This window comes from Polistes dominula, unplaced genomic scaffold (assembly GCF_049000335.1).
Source record: "Polistes dominula isolate Pdom_NZ unplaced genomic scaffold, Pdom_raw_medaka contig_73, whole genome shotgun sequence".
NCBI classification, from domain to species: Eukaryota; Metazoa; Arthropoda; class Insecta; order Hymenoptera; family Vespidae; genus Polistes; species Polistes dominula.
The window spans coordinates 5,530,329-5,549,874 of NW_028300951.1; the positions used below are offsets into that span (position 1 = coordinate 5,530,329).

The 19,546-nt window shown below is 27.8% G+C and overlaps 8 protein-coding genes and 1 long non-coding RNA gene across 17 annotated transcripts; 6 read left to right on the plus strand and 3 right to left on the minus strand.

Annotated features, from left to right (window-relative positions):
• The first annotated feature begins 114 nt into the window (after positions 1-114).
• On the plus strand, positions 115-1,695 carry LOC149032667 (uncharacterized). 2 transcript variants are annotated; one of them, XR_016176491.1, is made up of 3 exons: positions 115-423; positions 556-1,152; positions 1,504-1,695. It is a non-coding gene; the product is annotated as an uncharacterized LOC149032667 (long non-coding RNA). The 2 variants fall into 2 exon arrangements; XR_016176492.1 differs by lacking the exon at positions 115-423 and having other exon boundaries at positions 1,126-1,266.
• On the minus strand, positions 1,347-4,127 carry LOC149032668 (uncharacterized). 4 transcript variants are annotated; one of them, XR_016176490.1, is made up of 6 exons: positions 3,975-4,127; positions 3,195-3,367; positions 2,839-3,042; positions 2,442-2,739; positions 2,012-2,358; positions 1,347-1,890 (listed from the first exon to the last, which is right to left on the minus strand). XR_016176490.1 is itself a non-coding variant. In XM_089172238.1 (5 exons), exons 2-5 carry the CDS (start codon positions 3,290-3,292, stop codon positions 2,125-2,127), a joined length of 834 nt encoding a protein of 277 aa, XP_089028364.1. In that variant the 5' UTR covers positions 3,293-3,367; positions 3,975-4,126; the 3' UTR covers positions 1,347-2,124. The 4 variants fall into 4 exon arrangements, 3 of the variants coding, with proteins under 3 accessions (XP_089028364.1, XP_089028366.1, XP_089028365.1); XM_089172238.1 differs by having other exon boundaries at positions 1,347-2,358; positions 3,975-4,126; XM_089172240.1 differs by lacking the exon at positions 3,975-4,127 and adding an exon at positions 3,851-3,969 and having other exon boundaries at positions 1,347-2,358.
• Positions 4,128-4,263: 136 nt separating this feature from the next.
• Positions 4,264-8,135, plus strand: LOC107068651 (uncharacterized). 2 transcript variants are annotated; one of them, XM_089172235.1, is made up of 5 exons: positions 4,264-4,585; positions 5,062-7,409; positions 7,500-7,692; positions 7,771-7,929; positions 7,995-8,135. In XM_089172235.1, exons 1-5 carry the CDS (start codon positions 4,420-4,422, stop codon positions 8,048-8,050), a joined length of 2,922 nt encoding a protein of 973 aa, XP_089028361.1. In that variant the 5' UTR covers positions 4,264-4,419; the 3' UTR covers positions 8,051-8,135. The 2 variants fall into 2 exon arrangements, with proteins under 2 accessions (XP_089028361.1, XP_089028362.1); XM_089172236.1 differs by having other exon boundaries at positions 7,518-7,692.
• A 314-nt stretch (positions 8,136-8,449) lies between these two features.
• WDR79 (Telomerase Cajal body protein 1 homolog) lies at positions 8,450-10,265 on the minus strand (the record flags this gene model as incomplete). Its single annotated transcript, XM_015325377.2, is given in 6 exon segments — positions 8,450-8,672; positions 8,752-8,985; positions 9,087-9,319; positions 9,399-9,792; positions 9,795-9,906; positions 10,005-10,265. Coding segments are annotated over 6 exon segments (1,455 nt in total), but the record flags the coding sequence as incomplete, so codon positions are not given.
• A 352-nt stretch (positions 10,266-10,617) lies between these two features.
• Positions 10,618-12,492, plus strand: ATPsyngamma (ATP synthase, gamma subunit). 2 transcript variants are annotated; one of them, XM_015325380.2, is made up of 3 exons: positions 10,618-10,770; positions 11,189-11,740; positions 11,821-12,492. In XM_015325380.2, the coding sequence occupies exons 2-3, from the start codon at positions 11,211-11,213 to the stop codon at positions 12,185-12,187; spliced, it is 897 nt and encodes a 298-aa protein (XP_015180866.1). In that variant the 5' UTR covers positions 10,618-10,770; positions 11,189-11,210; the 3' UTR covers positions 12,188-12,492. The 2 variants fall into 2 exon arrangements, with proteins under 2 accessions (XP_015180866.1, XP_015180867.1); XM_015325381.2 differs by having other exon boundaries at positions 10,713-10,853.
• Positions 12,493-13,252: 760 nt separating this feature from the next.
• On the plus strand, positions 13,253-15,264 carry LOC107068688 (WD repeat domain phosphoinositide-interacting protein 4). The gene is made up of 7 exons (XM_015325379.2): positions 13,253-13,469; positions 13,602-13,869; positions 13,978-14,218; positions 14,480-14,628; positions 14,700-14,801; positions 14,876-14,994; positions 15,070-15,264. Exons 1-7 carry the CDS (start codon positions 13,421-13,423, stop codon positions 15,174-15,176), a joined length of 1,035 nt encoding a protein of 344 aa, XP_015180865.1. The 5' UTR covers positions 13,253-13,420; the 3' UTR covers positions 15,177-15,264.
• Positions 15,265-15,336: 72 nt separating this feature from the next.
• On the minus strand, positions 15,337-15,967 carry LOC149032669 (uncharacterized). Of its 3 annotated transcripts, none has more exons than XM_089172244.1 (3): positions 15,829-15,967; positions 15,613-15,736; positions 15,337-15,537 (listed from the first exon to the last, which is right to left on the minus strand). In XM_089172244.1, exons 2-3 carry the CDS (start codon positions 15,725-15,727, stop codon positions 15,485-15,487), a joined length of 168 nt encoding a protein of 55 aa, XP_089028370.1. In that variant the 5' UTR covers positions 15,728-15,736; positions 15,829-15,967; the 3' UTR covers positions 15,337-15,484. The 3 variants fall into 3 exon arrangements, with proteins under 3 accessions (XP_089028370.1, XP_089028373.1, XP_089028371.1); XM_089172247.1 differs by having other exon boundaries at positions 15,796-15,931; XM_089172245.1 differs by lacking the exon at positions 15,829-15,967 and having other exon boundaries at positions 15,613-15,822.
• Positions 15,968-16,069: 102 nt separating this feature from the next.
• RpS30 (ribosomal protein S30) lies at positions 16,070-17,812 on the plus strand. The gene is made up of 5 exons (XM_015325383.2): positions 16,070-16,214; positions 16,423-16,508; positions 17,029-17,161; positions 17,251-17,306; positions 17,524-17,812. Exons 2-5 carry the CDS (start codon positions 16,434-16,436, stop codon positions 17,653-17,655), a joined length of 396 nt encoding a protein of 131 aa, XP_015180869.1. The 5' UTR covers positions 16,070-16,214; positions 16,423-16,433; the 3' UTR covers positions 17,656-17,812.
• A 386-nt stretch (positions 17,813-18,198) lies between these two features.
• ND-B17.2 (NADH dehydrogenase (ubiquinone) B17.2 subunit) lies at positions 18,199-19,434 on the plus strand. Its single transcript, XM_015325382.2, has 3 exons — positions 18,199-18,396; positions 18,747-18,829; positions 19,092-19,434. Exons 1-3 carry the CDS (start codon positions 18,302-18,304, stop codon positions 19,337-19,339), a joined length of 426 nt encoding a protein of 141 aa, XP_015180868.1. The 5' UTR covers positions 18,199-18,301; the 3' UTR covers positions 19,340-19,434.
• The last annotated feature ends 112 nt before the right edge of the window (positions 19,435-19,546 follow it).

A 19,546-nucleotide genomic window follows, 5' to 3' on the forward strand; every position in this document is an offset into this window, starting at 1 on the left:
CCATCACAAGCAATACTCTTTTTGATTGGTGGAATCTTAGAAAAAAAGAACACTATCATTTGAAAATAAGTTTAGCATTAACCAATCCGAAAAGGTGTTATATTGAACAATTGAAAAGCGATGTTATATTTGAAAACAATTTCAGTTATACCTTCAGTAAACTGTTGGGAGATATCAAGTCATCGTAAAGGAAGTTATTATTTTATTACCGTTGATATTGTTTGAAAATTTACAAATTTTATTTATTGACATTAAATATGGCTAATCATCAAAGTCAATATAAGATAAATAATAATTTTGGAAACCTTAAAAATAATCGTTCTAAACGTGCTAGAATATCCGAACTCAAACGTAAAAAACAGAGAATTGAGAACTTTTCAAAAAAACGTGAATTAGAAATTATTCCTATTGAAGAAACACAAGGTAATTTGTTTAAAATTAACTTTTTGAATTGTATTACAGTCTGTTAAATGTATGTTTGTACGTCTTGCTAAAATTATCCAATAAAATAGGCAAATAATTTTACTTTTATTGAATAATATATTTTCAAAAAAGGTAACTCAGTGTTGTGGAAGTAAATGATGTTCCGCCAAAGACCGCGCAGCGTGGCTAGTTACTGACCACTTTTGCTGACCAATCACCAACGCCGGACTACGGCCAGTGGAAACTTCCTTTTTAACACTAATGATCCACACAGAAAACAGAAATGACGAATAGAAGGCGAACAAGAACACGAGAGAGAAAAGACACAGAAATTTAACGGTCAAACTAGATATTTGAAATTCACGAGCGTGAAGAAATATCGACTAACCTGAATAATGAACCGCACAAGAATAACCGAAATCGATTCAGCTTCCGCTGAATCCTAGATCATCGGGGTGCGGAAGACGACGCGCCGAGATCACGCCACGTTGATCCGCTAATCAGAACCTCGGGTCGAAGTCACGACACAAGCTTCGGCCAATCCGGCGCTGCCACCTCATGGACCGGCTACGAAGCTGGACAGATTTTGCCACCACCGGACGCGCGCATTTCCGGCGGCTGCTAGGGACCTGCGAAGGTTAGTGCCGGTGTACAGGAAAGTGTCAGCACCGTCCTGGTGAGAAGCGCCGCAACTTGACGAATCGACCGAGAGGTGTCAGCACCAAGGAGGTGCGGGACGCCACAGTATTAATAGATACTTTTTGAAAAAGAATTCATAATTGAAAAGATTTTAGACTATCCTAAGCTAATGACTGAGTTTTTAAATTATTAATATTCATATATGTTCGTATTTGACTTATAATATAAATGAACAAGCACTAGAGATAGAGATAAGATTATATTATGGTGTGGATAATAAAATAGACCGTTATAAAGATTAATTGTATTATCTTATTTGTACAAAAAGATAAACTCTATGCATATACAAATTATACATTGTATTATATTACATTTTATTTTATAATTTTATAGTCTTTCTTTTCTGTACTTACTAATAAATTAATTATATTTTTTATTTAGATCTCAAAGATAGCAGATACCGTAAGCTATTAAAATGGAGAGCAGAACTTGATAGACTTAAAAAAAATGGAACAGACAAAAAAAAAACCTGCTTTCAAAGTAGGCGTAGTCCATCATAATTACTACTCTCCTCCGATAAAAGTTTCTAATGTACTATCTCCTATTAAATTATCTATAAATAGTCAAAAACAAGTTACACAACCTACGAAAAGAATAACCAGAGCTACTGAAAAACGTCTTCTTAGGAAACAAGAGATATTGTCCCAACCAAAACAAAATGTTACAGAAAAAAAACAAGAGAAATCTGAAGGAAAAAATAAAAGAAAAAGTAACGTTAAAACTGAACAAAAATCTTTTGAAGAACGTACTGCGCAATATTTTGCTTTCCTATTAAAAAAAGAAACAGACAAACTTAATGTACTTATCAATAAGTGGACAGATATTCAAAAAGAGTAACATATTACAGAAGATGCTCAATATCTAATTAATCAATCTATATATATCAAACCTCCGTATAACAGCATCAGAAGATTTGAAGGCTTTTTCCTCAACACTGAGTAAGTTATTTATCAAGCTTGCACCACGGTGAAGATCGGTACCAAGCAATTGAACACTGACATTTCATTGAAGAGCCCAGTCAATTTCAGATACCGATACTAAAAGCTGCATTCGTTTGCAATATATAGATTGCAAATCTGTCTTAAATTGTGACCAAACATCTGGTAAATCATTACGAACATGTGTGGCCAGATTAGTTGTGATTGCTTGCTGTAATAGTTTTAAAGCAGGAGTACGCTGTCGCTTATGACCCATATAAGCTAATAATATAACTTTCTCCATTAGTATTTGATCGAACTGTATCAATAATAAATATAAATTAATATAGAATATTTAAATGAAATATATTTCAATAAAAATAGAATATTTGATCGATATACCCTCTGTATTTTAGTATTATCAGCCATCTCAGCAGCTACTTTGTATAGTCTTCTCAACAAATTAAGACTATAATTAATCATCTCTTCTTCGATCTTCTGATTATTGGATAATACTTTATTTTCTACTTCGGTTAATTTATGTAAATTTTCTGTACATGCTGTTGGTAAAAGCCAATTCATTGTGGCAGGCTGTACAGTTTGCAGACAATCGTTTAATAAATTAACAATTGACTTATCATTAGCAGCTATCAATATAGCTATATCATCCACCACATCTAGTAATTTAAGAATTTTTAATCTAAAATCATAAAACGTATAAGAATAACATATTAAGTTAATCAATATGAAATAGAAAAAGTAGATCCCATTGATTTAATAAAAAAAGAAATAATCAAACCTGTCCTTCCTATTTATATGTTGCAACGATTCAAATAAATTTAATTTGTGATTCCTCAAATTTTGCACGATACAAGTAAGCGTATCATATGCCTCATGTTGTATATTTTGATCTTTGCTTGTAGAAGCATCTACGACTAATTTGCAGAGATCCTTATATTGTTCTTCTTTAATATTATTTGAAGATTCTAACTTTTTGAGATTGCTAAAAATGAAAATTAAGTAAAAATAAAATAAAAAAAGTGTACTCCTTAATTATTCAAATGGGTACCCAAAATGATTCAAATAAATATATAAATCTTAAATAATTATAATAAAATTAATAAAATAAAAGTAGAAAAATTTGACATATATTACCTGCGAATATAGGTTAAAGCATCTTTCTTTTCCTTGTTGCTACTAGACTCTCGTAGCATTTTAAGAATCTTCGGAAAAGATTGCGTTACCGTAGCCATATCTTTTCACTTGTTTACAAAGGCGTTATCGAAATTGAATCATCGCTTAAAGCACTCGTAGCGTGTTTTGAAGCCCTAAAAGAAAAGAAAATTGTATGTAGTACAACTTGTTCAGCAAGAAAATTTTGCTCATACTAGTAATGCGATAATAATTTCTAGGGTTCTAGATAGTTGCAATAAATTTAATCGACAATTTATTCACGGTCGTGTATACGACATATACACAAATCTATATTTAACAAAACACTTTATTACGCACAATATCTTGATATTCTAAAAAGAATACATTGATACTCCAATAAGCTGGGCGAAACAAGAGCATTAAACATTTGTTGTTTTGGAAGCAACGCCAATACCTCTAATACCAACGTTCGATTACACTGGAATTGCACTCGACTAAAATATCTCCTGCAATTCTCATCACAATCCCCCATTTCTACATATTCATCGCAAAACAAAGCACCACAGATCCAAATAAACGAATTTTTTTCTTTTAATCCGATAATTTTTAAAACCTAATCTATCTATTTCGAATTAATTAATTTAAAAAATGTGTACCTTTCTTCCCTATATCTAATTACAAACTCGACGATTAGGTTATTTGTGATAATTTCTTAATAATTACAGACTTTTTGTAACATGCACAATGAATTTTCATAAAACCTTATAAATAAATACGTACAATTAATATTGAAGACAATAATTTCACACGACACTGAGTAAATAACAATATTTGTTAAGATGTTATCTATGTATGTAATTACAACCACGTATACATTAAAAATTTTATACACGATTAGCATGAAATGCATTGGCGCCAAATTTTTTTCGAGTTTGTTGCAACGCTTCTGAGATAGGTGGCGTTAAATATCATCACAAGCAATATTCTTTTTGATTGGTGGAATCTTAGAAAAAAAGAACACTATCATTTGAAAATAAGTTTAGCATTGACCAATCCGAAAAGGTGTTATATTGAACAATTGAAAAGCGATGTTATATTTGAAAACAATTTCAGTTATACCTTCAGTAAACTGTTGGGAGATATCAAGTCATCGTAAAGGAAGTTATTATTTTATTACCATTGATATTGTTTGAAAATTTACAAATTTTATTTATTGACATTAAATATGGCTAATCATCAAAGTCAATATAAGATAAATAATAATTTTGGAAACCTTAAAAATAATCGTTCTAAACGTGCTAGAATATCCGAACTCAAACGTAAAGAACAGAGAATTGAGAACTTTTCAAAAAAACGTGAATTAGAAATTATTCCTATTGAAGAAACACAAGGTAATTTGTTTAAGATTAACTTTTTGAATTGTATTACAGTCTGTTAAATGTATGTTTGTACGTCTTGCTAAAATTATCCAATAAAATAAGCAAAAATTTTTACTTTTATTGAATAATATATTTTCAAAAAAGGTAACTCAGTGTTAATAGATACTTTTTAAAAAAGAATTCATAATTGAGAAGATTTTAGACTATCCGAAGCTAATGACTGAGTTTTTAAATTATTAATATTCATAAATGTTCGTATTTGACTTATAATATAGATGAACAAGCGATAGAGATAGAGATGAGATTATATTATGGTGTGGATAATAAAATAGACCGTTATAAAGATTAATTGTATTATCTTATTTGTACAAAAAGATAAACTCTATGCATATACAAATTATACATTGTATTATATTACATTTTATTTTATAATTTTATAGTCTTTCTTTTCTGTACTTACTAATTAATTAATTATATTTTTTATTTAGATCTCAAGGATAGCAGATACCTTAAGCTATTAAAATGGAGAGCAGAACGTGATAGACTTAAAAAAATGGAACAGACAAAGAAAAAACCTGCTTTCAAAGTAGGCGTAGTCCATCATAATTACTACTCTCCTCCGATAAAAGATTCTAATGTACTACCTCCTATTAAATTATCTATAAGTAGTCAAAAACAAGTTAAACAACCTACATTACCATCGAAAAGAATAACCAGAGCTACTGAAAAACGTCTTCTTAGGAAACAAGAGATATTGACTACCGAAGTACCACCAAAACAAAATTTTACAGAAAAAAAACAAGAGAAATCTGAAGGAAAAAATAAAAGAAAAAGTAACGTTAAAACTGAACAAAAATCTTTTGCACCTGGTAATTATAAATTTACTGCTCCAAGCGGTATAACAAGTATGCCCTTATTTGGTCGTGTGAATATAATACTTACACCTGTAAAAGATTCAAAATCAATTAAAAATAAGACTAAAGAAGAAATATCTTTGTTGAATAAAAAGTCAGAATCATTAGATCAAGAATGTAATGAAAAAACTGATGTAAATGATAAAATGCCTAGTACTAGCATAATAAACAATTCAATAGAAACATTAAAAAATAATCGTGAAATGACATTTGATTTTCTTGACAAAGAAAGAGAATTTCTTAGAAATAGTACTTTTTCCGATGATAGTAATCATTCAAAAATTATACTGTCGCCTGGCAATATTTCACCCATCATGACAGAAAAAGAAACACACGAAAATTCAAATAGTAAAATTAAAACTTCTTTTTCAAAAAATATTTCTAAGGAAAAAGTTATAAACGAATCCCCTAAAAATATAAATAGCAATTCAAGTAAAGAAACACCTCCTTCAACAAAGGATAATGCTAATTTATGTAAGGATCCAGCATACTTTTCACCATACATAGTATCAAGTCGAGGTAAAAGTAATGCTAGAAAGGAACAACAATTACGTCGTGGTATTGGTTCTCCAGATGATAGTATTCCTACTAAAGAAACAGTTATGCAAACTCTTAACTTATCGATTGAAGATGAAGAACGTACTGCGCAATATTTTGCTTTCCTATTAAAAAAAGAAACAGACAAACTTAATGAACTTATCAATAAGTGGACAGATATTCAAAAAGAGTCACATATTACAGAAGATGCTCAATATCTAATTAATCAAGCTATAGGACAAACACGTTTGTTAATAAATAAAAAATTTGAAAGATTTCAAAGACTAGTATCTGATTGCGAGAGTGGTAAAGGAGAAATGTTAGTTACTTGTAGAGACTTACAAGGATTCTGGGACATGATGTACATGGAAATTCAAAATTGTGATTTACGATTTGAAGCATTAGAAAAGCTTCGTTCTAGAGGCTGGGAAGAAGAACAAGAAGAAATTGTTTTCAAAGTTAAACCTAAAAGAAAAGTAGTGTCAAAGAAGAAAGTTGTGCCTAAGAAGAAAAGTTCAGTCCAAGCTTTTATCTTGGCTGCTAAGCAAAAGATGAAAAATAATACAAACAATCCCGAAATATTACAAGATGCGAATAAATCTTTAACTTCCGTAAATAATATTGATATAGAAAACAGGGATGATACCTTGATCAACGGTGATATTAAACATTTGAAATCTACAGACTCTAAAGATAAGTTATCTGTAGTTGCTACAAATAGAAATTCTAGACAAAGTTTATTAAAAGAAACTCTTTTATCGGAAACATGTAAAGCTGTAAAAACTCCAATGACCATAATGAAAATAAGCCAAATGTACAAAACGCCAAAAATTCAATTAGACGATTCCATATCGTATATTAACTGTAAACAAACACCAAGTAAAAGCATTTTAAAACGTTCTGATGATTTTCCAATAAATAATATACATTTAACAAGATCTACGCAGAAAGTTAACTTTAATGATCAAGTGGTCTTGAATGAGCTGTCTATTGATGAAGAAGCCGAAGATAGTTTAGCTGCTAGATTAGCTAGAATAGACAGTTACGATTTGGATAATGAATACGTAAATAATAACATGAAAATTGAAAGGAAACTTGAATTCGATAATTCTTTTCAAGATTCAGAAAATAATTTACAATTTAATAATAAGCAATTACTTTCATCTACTGTAACTAACGAAGAAGATAATATTCTTCTAAATCATAAGACATGCAAACAATTTAACAAAAATGCTTCTTCACCTAAGAATCAAAACATATTAAATATGTCATTAGAGGAATCTCCAAAAAATAAAACTAATAAGAGAACTCTTAGAAACAGAACCATTGTAACGGAAAACTCTACAAACAGAATGTCTACAAGAAGTAGAAAAAGTAATATTAAAGTAAGTTGCAATTGAATTTCTTTATGATGCAATATATCAGTATGCTTTTTTTTTTTTTAAAAAAGCTTATTTAACAAATCATTAATTTAGGATTTAATTGATGAAAAGGATGAAAATAATCAAAAGGAAAATAAGAGTCCTCTAAAATCAAAAAAAAAATCACGAAAGAAGTCAATTAATGTTGAAGAAAAGGAAGTTAATGTAAAAAAAGGAATCTATGTCACACCAGTAAATGCAAAAAAAGAGCTAAGAAGATCCTCTCGAAAAAGTGTGAAGTTTAATGGTAAAAATAAAATAATAATATGATTTTAAATAACAACTAATGTATTGTTCACAAAATAATAACAATAACTTTTCTTAGCTGAAGATTGCGAAGCCTGTGAAGAAAGTAAATTCACTCTTCCAATGACACCGTATATTAGATGTAGCAAAGGTAGATTGAGCTTCTTACAAGATAATAATACACCTATAAAACCTCCTTCACCCAATAGAGATTTGATTTCATGGGATACTCCAAAAAGTAAGTAATAAGTTAAATTATTGATTATTAAATACATATACTTAATAATTGTGTAATAATTTCAGCTCCGGTTAGAGTAGTAAGAAGATCCACGAGAAATTTCACTAAACATGTACTTTAATAATCAGTATTGTATAACTTTTGTACATATACTCTTTTACTTATAGACTTACATTAAACTTTTACTTATCAATAATATAATTTTTTATAAATTTATGTACACACTTAACTTTAACTTATTACTTATTAACTTTTCAGTTTCTTTGCCTAGTGTTTCTTTTGCATAAAAAATCAAAATTACATTGAAAATATGTTATTAAAAATTATCATCTTCAATTAAATGTATGGTTTAACATTCATTGTTTTTAACAAAACTTATTTTTGGTGATAATAAAAGTAAAATATATATTTTTAGTCATTTCTATAATAATGTATAAAAATAATATATAATGTACAAATTTATCATTAAGTATATTGCTATTGAATCTATAAATTAAAGGCATTTGTATTTGGTGTAATGAATTAATTGAACCACCATAATCTTACGCTGTTATCTCTATTTACCCCTTCAATATCATAAATTCTTTGTCCTGAACTTGTTGCAACAATCGGAAAACTTTTATGTACATTCACACCATTCACGCTATCATTTGATATTTTAAATTCATATTTTGGATTCTCAATTTCATTATCATTTTTACCTTCTAATAATTCCCAAATATTAATTTTTCCGTCTACACCTCCTATACAGAAAAAAAATAGCAAATTAAATTTATATCTCTAATGAAATTTTTATTATAATAAATATAATATATATAATACCTGATATTAGATGGCGACCATGACTTGTGATATCAAATTGTATTCTCTGATTTGTATCTGCTTGCCGTTTTTGGAAAGAATAAAGTACAGTACCAGGATTACGAAGATCCCAACATAAAAATTCATTGGAACGTCTAACAGCTGAATACAACTTAGTTCCACACGGACTAAATTCAATTTGCGTCACACCACTTGCTGTTTTAAAAATACAGATTGGTGTATCTTTGTAAAGTCCTAAATATAAAAAAAAACATAAACAAAATAAAATGTAGATTGAAATTAAAACACAATTCGACTATCATAAAAAATATAAATATACTAAACACAATACATACCAATACTTTTAGAATATGTACCAAATGCCACCAAGCCTGGCATTAACGGATTTTCACGAATACAAGATACCAATCCGCTGATATTTGGAAAATCTTTCTTTAAATTAATGGTCTCAATTTGCCGTCCAGGATAATTAGTATCAAAAATATGTAATGCATTTTTAAAACCGCTAAAAATTTGTTTACCATAATCAATAAATTGAACACTAATGGCAGCTGCTACTTCGTCGACACTACAGAACAGATAATATTTTAATTTAATCAATTAACATTTTTAATGAAATAATTATAAGCATAACAATGAATACTAACTCGTTATAAGCTCTGTAAGTAGCTCGTAATTCTCCTGTAAACGCATCCCATAAATGTATCGGACTGTCTTTACTAGTACTAAGAAAACAACATGTTGCAGGATTCCATGAATTCATGAAAGGGTACCAGCAAGTATCATATATAAGTCCTCCTTCCTTAACAACTACAGCAGCTTTAAGATCACATGTTGTAAAGTCCACTGGTATTTTATTAGAATAAAATATTGTTGGAAGTTCGTATAAACGTATTCTAAAATCTTCTGATGGTACTAATAAACATGTATCATCCGGAGACCATTGGCAGCCTTTTGTAAAATTCTCGCAGGATGTAGTTGGTTGATATTCTTTAGTAGCAATGCATATCAACTTTGGTGAAACAATCCAATTGCAACTACAAAAGAATCATCTGTTGTATTCTTAGAAGTTAAATCTATACTTTCTACTTCAATTTTCTCACATAAATTAGGTTCTATTTTTTCCATATCTAGTTCTAAAGGTATGCCTGATTCCTATAACATTTAATGTATATATTAAATAAAATATTAATAAAATTAATTGTAATTTATAATATACATATATTAATGAAAAATACTTAAAAAATACTTACTACATATGGTCCATGATCAATAGATATCTGATTTGTATTGTCTGGTATGTAAGACTTTTGTATTGTTTCCACATTTGTTTCATTATTGGAACTTTGTTTTTGTTTATTTTCAGTCTCTTTTATAGCAATAGTAGAACTTATGGAAATGTTTTTAAATGTAGGATTTACATGTTCAATATCCATAAGTAATGTATTTCCATCCTTAATTAAAGATGTTAATTCAGTTGTATTAACACTTTCACATTCCATAATAAATATCTTTTAAATAATACATTAGAATAAATCCACAGTAATTTAAATCACTTCGAAATGAAAACAGTGGATAAAACGTTATAACATAAAATTTCATTTAAACGCTCTAGCAGTGATACCAATAACTTTTTTTATTTCATGTAATTAATAAAATATTCTTTAATTTTTGGAAAATATATGTAAATATTTACTCCAATATTTTTTTATATAATGAAAATTATGTGTGATATCTTTCATTTATTTATAAAATGACATTTAAATTTTATTAAACGCTATATTTGTTGAAAACACTTTATTGGTAATTGAAAATTGGCGCCATTGTTTCATCATTGTTATATTGAATGCGCAGTCTCAACTTTCATCGAATAAGGACGAAAAAAGCCGAAAGAGACATTGACTATGTTGAAATATAGTGTAGATTGTACCCCTTTCATAAAATTACTATTCCGTGCCAGAATAGTGGACGAGCCGTAATAGTTACGAGTTTACATAATTCGATTAATTATTTTATCTGGTGAGTTTTTAAACATTTACATAAATTCTTTTATACAATTAAAAAATATGAAGAACAATTAGAAGATCTCACTTAGAAACAAGGTACTAAAGAAACTTCAAAAACGACATTGATATTGCCATATTTGATTGGTAATAGTTACATAAATGTGTGATTACCACCCAAAAATTATATGTGTTATAAAATATGAATAATCCTACGTAACAATTAATTTATATTATTATTTAATACATTACATATTTTCTGTTATCATTTCAGTTTTGAAGTAAATCATTTTAAAAGTTCACTCCATTACTTTAAAAATGACTGACATTTAATTCAGAAATGTCTTTACATGTAGTAAAATAAATTATGAATGTATAATTTGTAATCTAAATTAAACTAATCTCTTATTTATTTTCTTTTCATATTATTACAGGATTAAAACAACTACAATAAACATGTTTTGCAATCGTATGTCTTCAATAATTCGCCTTGCTGCAAAACAGCAGCAAGAGCAACAGCAACGGGGTATGGCAACTCTTAAGGCTATCTCCATGCGTCTTAAGTCAGTTAAAAACATTCAAAAAATCACACAATCCATGAAGATGGTGTCCGCTGCTAAATACAATAGGGCAGAACGTGATTTAAAACAGGCTCGTCCACTCGGTTTCGGCACGAAAATATTTTATGAACAAGCTGAGATAGCTGCACCATCAGAGGAACCAAAAAAGCTAGTTGTAGCAATAACCAGTGATCGTGGTTTATGTGGTGCTATTCATACTGGCGTTTCACGTAATATCCGAGAAGCCTTATTAGCAGATCCCACAGAACGAGAAAATACTAAAATTATCTGTGTTGGAGAAAAATCACGTGCCATTTTGTCACGTTTGTTCGCTAAAAATATGTTGTTTGTTGTTTCTGAAGTAGGACGTAAGCCACCTACTTTTAATGACGCAGCAAAAGTTGCTATAGAAATTATGAACAGCGGGTATGTAAAAATTGTTTAATATATACATATATATATATATTATTATATACATTACTCATATTGTTTTTACATGTTTACAGTTATACTTTTGGATCTGGTCGCATTGTATATAACCGATTCAAATCTGTAGTATCCTATAATGTTGATCAACTGCCTTTATTCGATAAAAATGCAGTACTAAGTGCCCCCAAGTTAAGTGTTTATGATTCTCTTGATGATGATGTTATACAAAATTATTTAGAATTCTCATTGGCATCTTTATTATTCTATTCGATGAAAGAAGGAGCTTGTAGCGAACAATCCAGTCGCATGACTGCCATGGACAATGCCAGTAAAAATGCAGGAGAAATGATTGACAAATTAACTCTCACATTTAATCGTACACGACAAGCTGTTATTACTAGAGAATTAATTGAAATTATTTCTGGTGCTGCTGCATTGGAATAAATATTCCATCTTAACACCATAATGTGTTTTAATATTAGCACTAAGTAATAGAAGATAGAAAACAGACAAAAAGGGTATCCAAATAAGTCTAAGGCATTGTAGTGAAATTCATGAAAAATGTGCTACACTTTGGACTGATAATGAATACATACTGTTTTCAACAAACTATTGAGATTTCTGAATTACTAAAACTGCACTTCTATTATTAAGTCAGTATAAAAAATTCATCAAATTATATTATATTATATTATATAAAAAAGTGGTCATTACTAGTCTTAATACAGAGAAATTTATGTATGACCTAATATTATATTATTGTCATTAATTATTTTTACTTTAAAAAGAATTCACAATATTATATTACTTTTACAAAATTAATAACATGTGTAATTATATAGTGTTTTGTAACTGATGATACAAGCAAGCAAGAAGTGATTCTACATGAAAAACTAAGTTGAAAATCTAGAATAATATTTGTTTAATTCGTTTTCAAAAAAAAAAAAATAAATTTAAAAATTTACGCGTGCATATTTATTTTACACTTTTAACTTTGTTTTTCATAGAGAATTCCTTCTACTTGTTTATACTTCTAGTTACAAGAAACTCTATATAATTTAAAGACCCATGTAGAACCTTTTGCAAATACTGCTAACGACATTGCTATTGTGTTTCTTTTTTCCTTTATATTATAATGAATATATATATATATATATATTATATATTTTTTATATATATAATATATTATAATGATATATAAAAATATATCATTTATATATATTTTTATCACTTTTATTTTCTATTTTCCAAAAATTTTCATATTACAACCTTAATTATGATATATTAATGAAATATATTATTTAATGAAATAATAAGAACTTGTTATCTACCTTCAAAAAATACAAATCAATTGCGCAGTCGCGTGATGCACATGAGAACAAAGGCATTAACCTCCATTTCCATGTGTACTATTACAAACTTTGAAAGCTATGTTAAACGTTCATTGGCCATTACAGAAATATGAGCTCAATTTTCAACGTATAACCAATAATCACGCTTACAAAAATGAGCCTGTAAGAATTATTTCTACAATGATGAAAACACTCATTGAAAAATAGAATTGTTTTGTAATTTATGTATTAGGCTGATAGATTAAAAACGAACATAAATATTTATTTCAATAACTAACAAAGTTTTATGTCAGCTAAAACCATAACGTGCTGAAAAAAATAAATAATGGTAGGGAAAAAAGATATTCTTGATTTACGATTTAATCAAGATCAAGGTACGTATTATTGTTTAAAAGTAATGAAATTATACATTTTTTAGTTTAGTAATGCAAATAAATGTTCTTGATTACATTATAAAATAATTTTTTCTAAATCGAAAATAATTTTTCTATTGTCTTTCACTTTAGGATGTTTTACATGTTGTATGGAATCTGGTTTAAGGATATTTAATGTAGAACCTTTAGTTGAAAAAGCTCACTTTGACCAAGATGTTATGGGTAGCATTGCACATGGAGAAATGCTTTGGCGAACAAATGTTCTTGCTATAGTGGGTGGAGGAACACATCCAAGATTTGCAGAAAATACTGTTCTTATTTACGATGATCTTTCAAAAAAATTTGTAATGGAAATTACTTTCATTAGTCCAATTAAAGCTGTTAGATTACGCAGAGATAAGTAAGTTACAAAAGTTTCTATTGTACTTTATACTTATTTATTATTATTATTATAAAAAGCATTTAAAAAATGTAATAGCAATTATAACAACATATTTTTATGGTTTAGATTGATAGTGGCCCTTCAAACAGATATACATGTCTTTTCGTTTCCTATGCCTACAAGAAGATTATTTTCATTGAAAACAAGAGACAATCCTAAAGGTTTAATAGAAGTAGCTACTTTAGCAACTGCTCAAAAACAATTAATGGTTTTTCCTGGTAACAAACTTGGTAGTGTACAGTTATTAGATTTAGGTGCCACAGAAGCAGGAACTTCTACTACTCCTACCACACTTGCAGCACATCAGGTATTATATTTAACATCTTATCATACATATGACAGTAGAACGTCTATTATCTGAATGAATTGGGAAATGAATTCGTTTCGATAATTGGTCTTTAAAAAATCAAATTCCTAATTATATTATAACATCAATTTATAAATGAACGATTTATATGTCTGAATGATTTATTCTATATTCGAATAACCGATTTTCAGATAATCAATGTTCTACTGTATTATATAATAACTTTTAAATAGGTATTTTATTTGTAAATTTTTATATTAGGGTGCGTTGGCTTGTATTGCTGTTAATGGAAGTGGTACAATGGTAGCAACAGCTTCTATCAAGGGTACATTAGTCAGAGTATGGGACTCTTTACGCAGAAATTTACTTATTGAGTTAAGAAGAGGTGCGGACCCTGCTACAGTATATTGGTATTATTTAAAATTATATATGTATATTATATTGTAGCATTATACTTCTTTCTAACATCTAATTCTTTTAGTATAACATTCAGTAGAGATTCAGAATATCTCTGCGTATCTAGTGATAAAGGAACTGTACACATATTTGCTATAAAAGATACTCATTTGAACAGAAGATCTACGTAAGTAAATTAACATTTAACTAACTTCTATATCAAATATATAACATTAGTTTTAAAAGATTGACCTCTTATAGTTTTTCAAAAATGGGATTTCTGGGAAATTATGCTGAAAGTCAGTGGGCAATGGCTACATTTACAGTACCACCGGAATGTGCTTGTGTTTGTGCATTTGGTAGAAAAAGCTCTGTGATAGGTACAGTTCATTATTTCTATAATACTTCATTTTTATTAATACAACGTTAAATATATGTCTTCATACTTTTTTCAGCTGTATGTATGGATGGAACATTTCATAAGTATGTGTTTACTCCAGATGGTAGTTGTAACCGTGAAGCATTCGATGTCTTCCTTGATGTCTCTGATGATGATTTTTAACAAAACAATGTTATATATGCGACAATTACATTTTGTACATACTCAAAATTTTTTATTGCGGTAAATAAAAACTTTATAGGGAAGTTAATTAATCTTCATATATTTAATTAATCAAAACAAACAATATCTAGTCATTATAAATAAGACTTTAACCTAAAACTTCATTTAAATTATATTATTTTTTCGAGATACTTTTATTATCAATACACTATATTATATAATTTAATTATTTCACCTTGATTATTATCTAGGATCATACTATATATTTTTACTTAATTTTACATAATTAATTCAATAAAATAGATTTATTAAATAACTTTATCAGGAGGAAGATATTTTTTTGCCTCTGCTCTTACTTGTTCTAAAATAAGCATTTTAAGATTATGCAATTATTAATGTTTCCAATAATTTAAATAAGTCCTAAATTTATACGTACTGTAATGATTAGAATTTATCATAGGATGAATCAATATAGCACACATATATGCTCCGATAGTTCCTACAAAAGTTCCCACAAAAATTCCATATCTCCAACCTTTAAGCCGTGCCATTTTATAATGCTTAAATTAAAAAATAATTAATACTAAAGACATTCATTTTAATTAAAATTATTAATTACAATTTTTGTTAATAAAAATTATAGGTTATCTACTTAAAACAGATGTATAGGTTATGGTATAGATTCCATGAATAATTCTAAATTCCCTAATGATCTGAAACTATCTAATTTTGAAAAGCAACAATAGTACGAATAAACTAAAAAACCCTATACTCGCAAATGTTCCGAAGTTAAAATTTGAAACAATAACCGAAAATACAGTTATTTAATCTATTGGTAAACCTGAATGCTACTGAAGTCAATAGTGAGTCTGTTAGTATATAATAAATTCAATCAACTACCTCGGTCATTTCCTGTTTGGACTCATTTGTGTCCAGTACGCTGTTAAGTAAAGTTGTGCTATATCGTGAAAATCAGTCAGCAACGCAGTTTTACTTCCTGTCTATCAAGTTTTTTATCATATACTACGTTATAGCAAGGTTTATATTTCATTATGTTTTAATAACTATATTTTCTTATTTTAAATATTCTTACATTTCTTTTCTTATATCTTATTTCTGCAAATGTGCACGTATTATATGTATAGAAAGTATTTTATTTTATAAAAATTTACATGCACACGGCATGTTGTTAGATCGGTTATGTCGTACTTTCACACGTGGATTTACATTAAAAATTATGTTGCAGATATTACAAACATGTTTCTTCAAATTCGTGGCGACCAAACGCATGTCGTTGAATGTGAAGAGAATACCACTATTCTGGATATCAAGGTATATTTAATATGAAATATTGAAATTACAAATTTAAATCATTAAATATGTGATCCATTGAAACAGCCATTTTTGTTTATCTAAATAAGATAAGATATCTCTACTTGAGAGTTTTATCTAGTTTTTAGTTTTTTATTTTATTATATCAGATACAATGATTGCATTAAATGATAATCTAACAATTGCATTACTTGCATTGTTAGAACGAGCAATAATGCTAAAGTAATAAGAAAACGTGTTTAATTTGTGTACAGATTACAATAGTTTGTACATTTTGTTTATGTGCATGTTTTCAACAACTATTTAACTCTAGGTTAACCCTTTTGATTCAGCTATGTCATTCATGAATATGTTCTGCTGTACGGTTATTCTCATTATGAATAAATATTTTAAATATTTACAAAAACTTATGAAAAGTATTACATGAATATATCAATTTATATGAAATTGATTCAATAATCAATGTGTTAACATTTACATTAGGAATTTGTTATACTAATGATATTTTTATGCTTTACAGGGAAAGCTTGAGAAGCTAGCAAATATTGATGGAGATGTAAATCTTTATTGTGGAGGTCGTCCCTTAGAAGACGATACTATTGTTAAGGATCTTGAATGTCAAACCCTAGATTTAATTGTCCCTCTTTGTGGAGGTAAATTTAATTCTAGCATTGATTTTAATTTCAATTTAATTATATTTATTCTTTATTATTTAATTATTCTTTTTTTCTTTTTATTATAGGTAAAGTCCATGGTTCCTTAGCACGTGCTGGAAAAGTAAAGGCCCAAACTCCTAAGGTAAATAATACTTTGACTTTAGCTATGTGCTATTGAATTTATAATTTGTATAATCAAATTATAAAAAAAGTATTAGTGCTATATTAATAAACAAATTAAAATGAAGTTTTGTACTGAATTTTAATTTAACTTTTTATAAATATGTACAATTTACATATATTTTTAAAATCAACTCTTCGAATATATATTTATTAAATATATCTGTATTCTTTAACAGGTTGAAAAGCAAGAAAAAAGTAAAAAGAAGACTGGTCGTGCAAAAAGACGTATTCAGTACAATCGCAGATTCGTAAACGTTGTTCAAAGCTTTGGACGTCGGCGTGGACCTAATGCTAATTCTAATTCTTAAATAATTTTATCATGCGTGTACCAAGATAATAAAATTTTATTAAACTAAAATTATTATAATATAAATTAATTATCCTTATTAGAGTAATTAAGAGAATCACACGAAGACCTTTATAATAAATATAATTGTAAATAAAAATTAAATTATTATATCATAAGCATAGGTCCTTTATTAAAATTGTATTTAACCATGGATGGTATAAGATCAACAAATAATTAACCTATCCTAACCCTAAGGATTATGTAGGGTTCTAAAATTCATTTTTTATTTATATTTGGTAAGATAAGCTGCATAGTGTCAAATTTTTTCACAACAGCTGTTGCTAGAAATATTACTGTATACGATCATAATAATCTGAATGCTTTATCGTAATTTTCCTGGCATACAATTATAACAATAAAAATATCTGACAGAATATTTCATAGTTTAATGATAAATAATCAATAATTTAAATTGATTAATTTGACGTAAAATTAATTTACGTTAACTCTTACAATCACATGATCAAGGTTGTTTTTAGCGCACTCTGAACGAAGAATTTGTACATTGAATACACAAAATTTTGTCCAGTTTAGATATGTGATAGATGAATTACGTTAGTTAAATACGTTGATTCGCGTGTGCATTCGCGAAGTACATAACAAATATGGCGAAATTGTTAGGTTTGGATAAGCTCCAAAGACTTTTCAAAATAATAAAAGACAATAATGGAATTATTAATTCAGTGAAGACATTATTTAGGTTATTGTTTTTATATACATTTATATGAAAATATATTGACAAAAAAAGCATATGCAATTTCTATTTTAAAATCTCTATTTTTTGGAATTGCTAAGTATTTTACGTCAATTTATTTATTTTAAATCTTTAAATTTAATGAATAAATAAGATTTGTCATATGCAGTTTTGTCTCCTATAGAAAATTAACTTTATTGTTATAACCAAATATTAACGTCATTATGTAATCAAATAATAACTTTAAAATGATACTACATTTGATAATCTAATGTCATACACAAAAAGTTTGTCATTTAATTTAAATGATGTTTTCTTACATATTGTATTTTAACATTATTTTTTATGTTTAATAGAACTGATGAATTAAAAACAGGAGTCCTGGTTGGTGAAGACAAATATGGAAATAAATATTATGAGAATAACATGTATTTTGTAGGTGAGTTTAAATATATCTAGTGTTCAGTAATTTTTAGTACACGTACTTGATAAATTTTCCAACTTATTCTTCTCGAAAATAAAATCCTTATATGACAAATTTTATTCTTTATCTGATTTAGTTTATCATGTAGAATGATAATATATGGAGAATGATTCTATAACCATTGAACACCCTCTATATACATACATGTATATGCGTATTATTATTTAAAAAAATTGATCAGAGGATATATAAATGATATGATTGAAATATATTTTAGGTCGTAATAGATGGGTTATATACTCAGAACAAGTAGGACTAAATTATGATGGTTCTCAAGTACCACCAGAATGGTTTGGATGGTTACATTATAAGACTGACTTGCCACCTCATCATGATCCATCACGACCGAAATACGAATGGATGTTAGATCACGAACCAAATTTCTCTGGCACCTCTAAGGCTTACTATCCTTATTCAACAACAAGACCAAAAGTTATACCATGGAAACCAACAACTTCTAAATAATCTTCATTATTTATACTACAGTGAAATTAGTCTACTATTTGTCTCTAAGATTCATATAAATTCAATCAGAATAATAAAATGAATCTGTAAATAGATATATATGCGCAATATATATATATATATATATATATATATATATATATATATATATATATATATAATTAATTTAATAATTATTCATGAAATACATGACATCTAATTTATTAA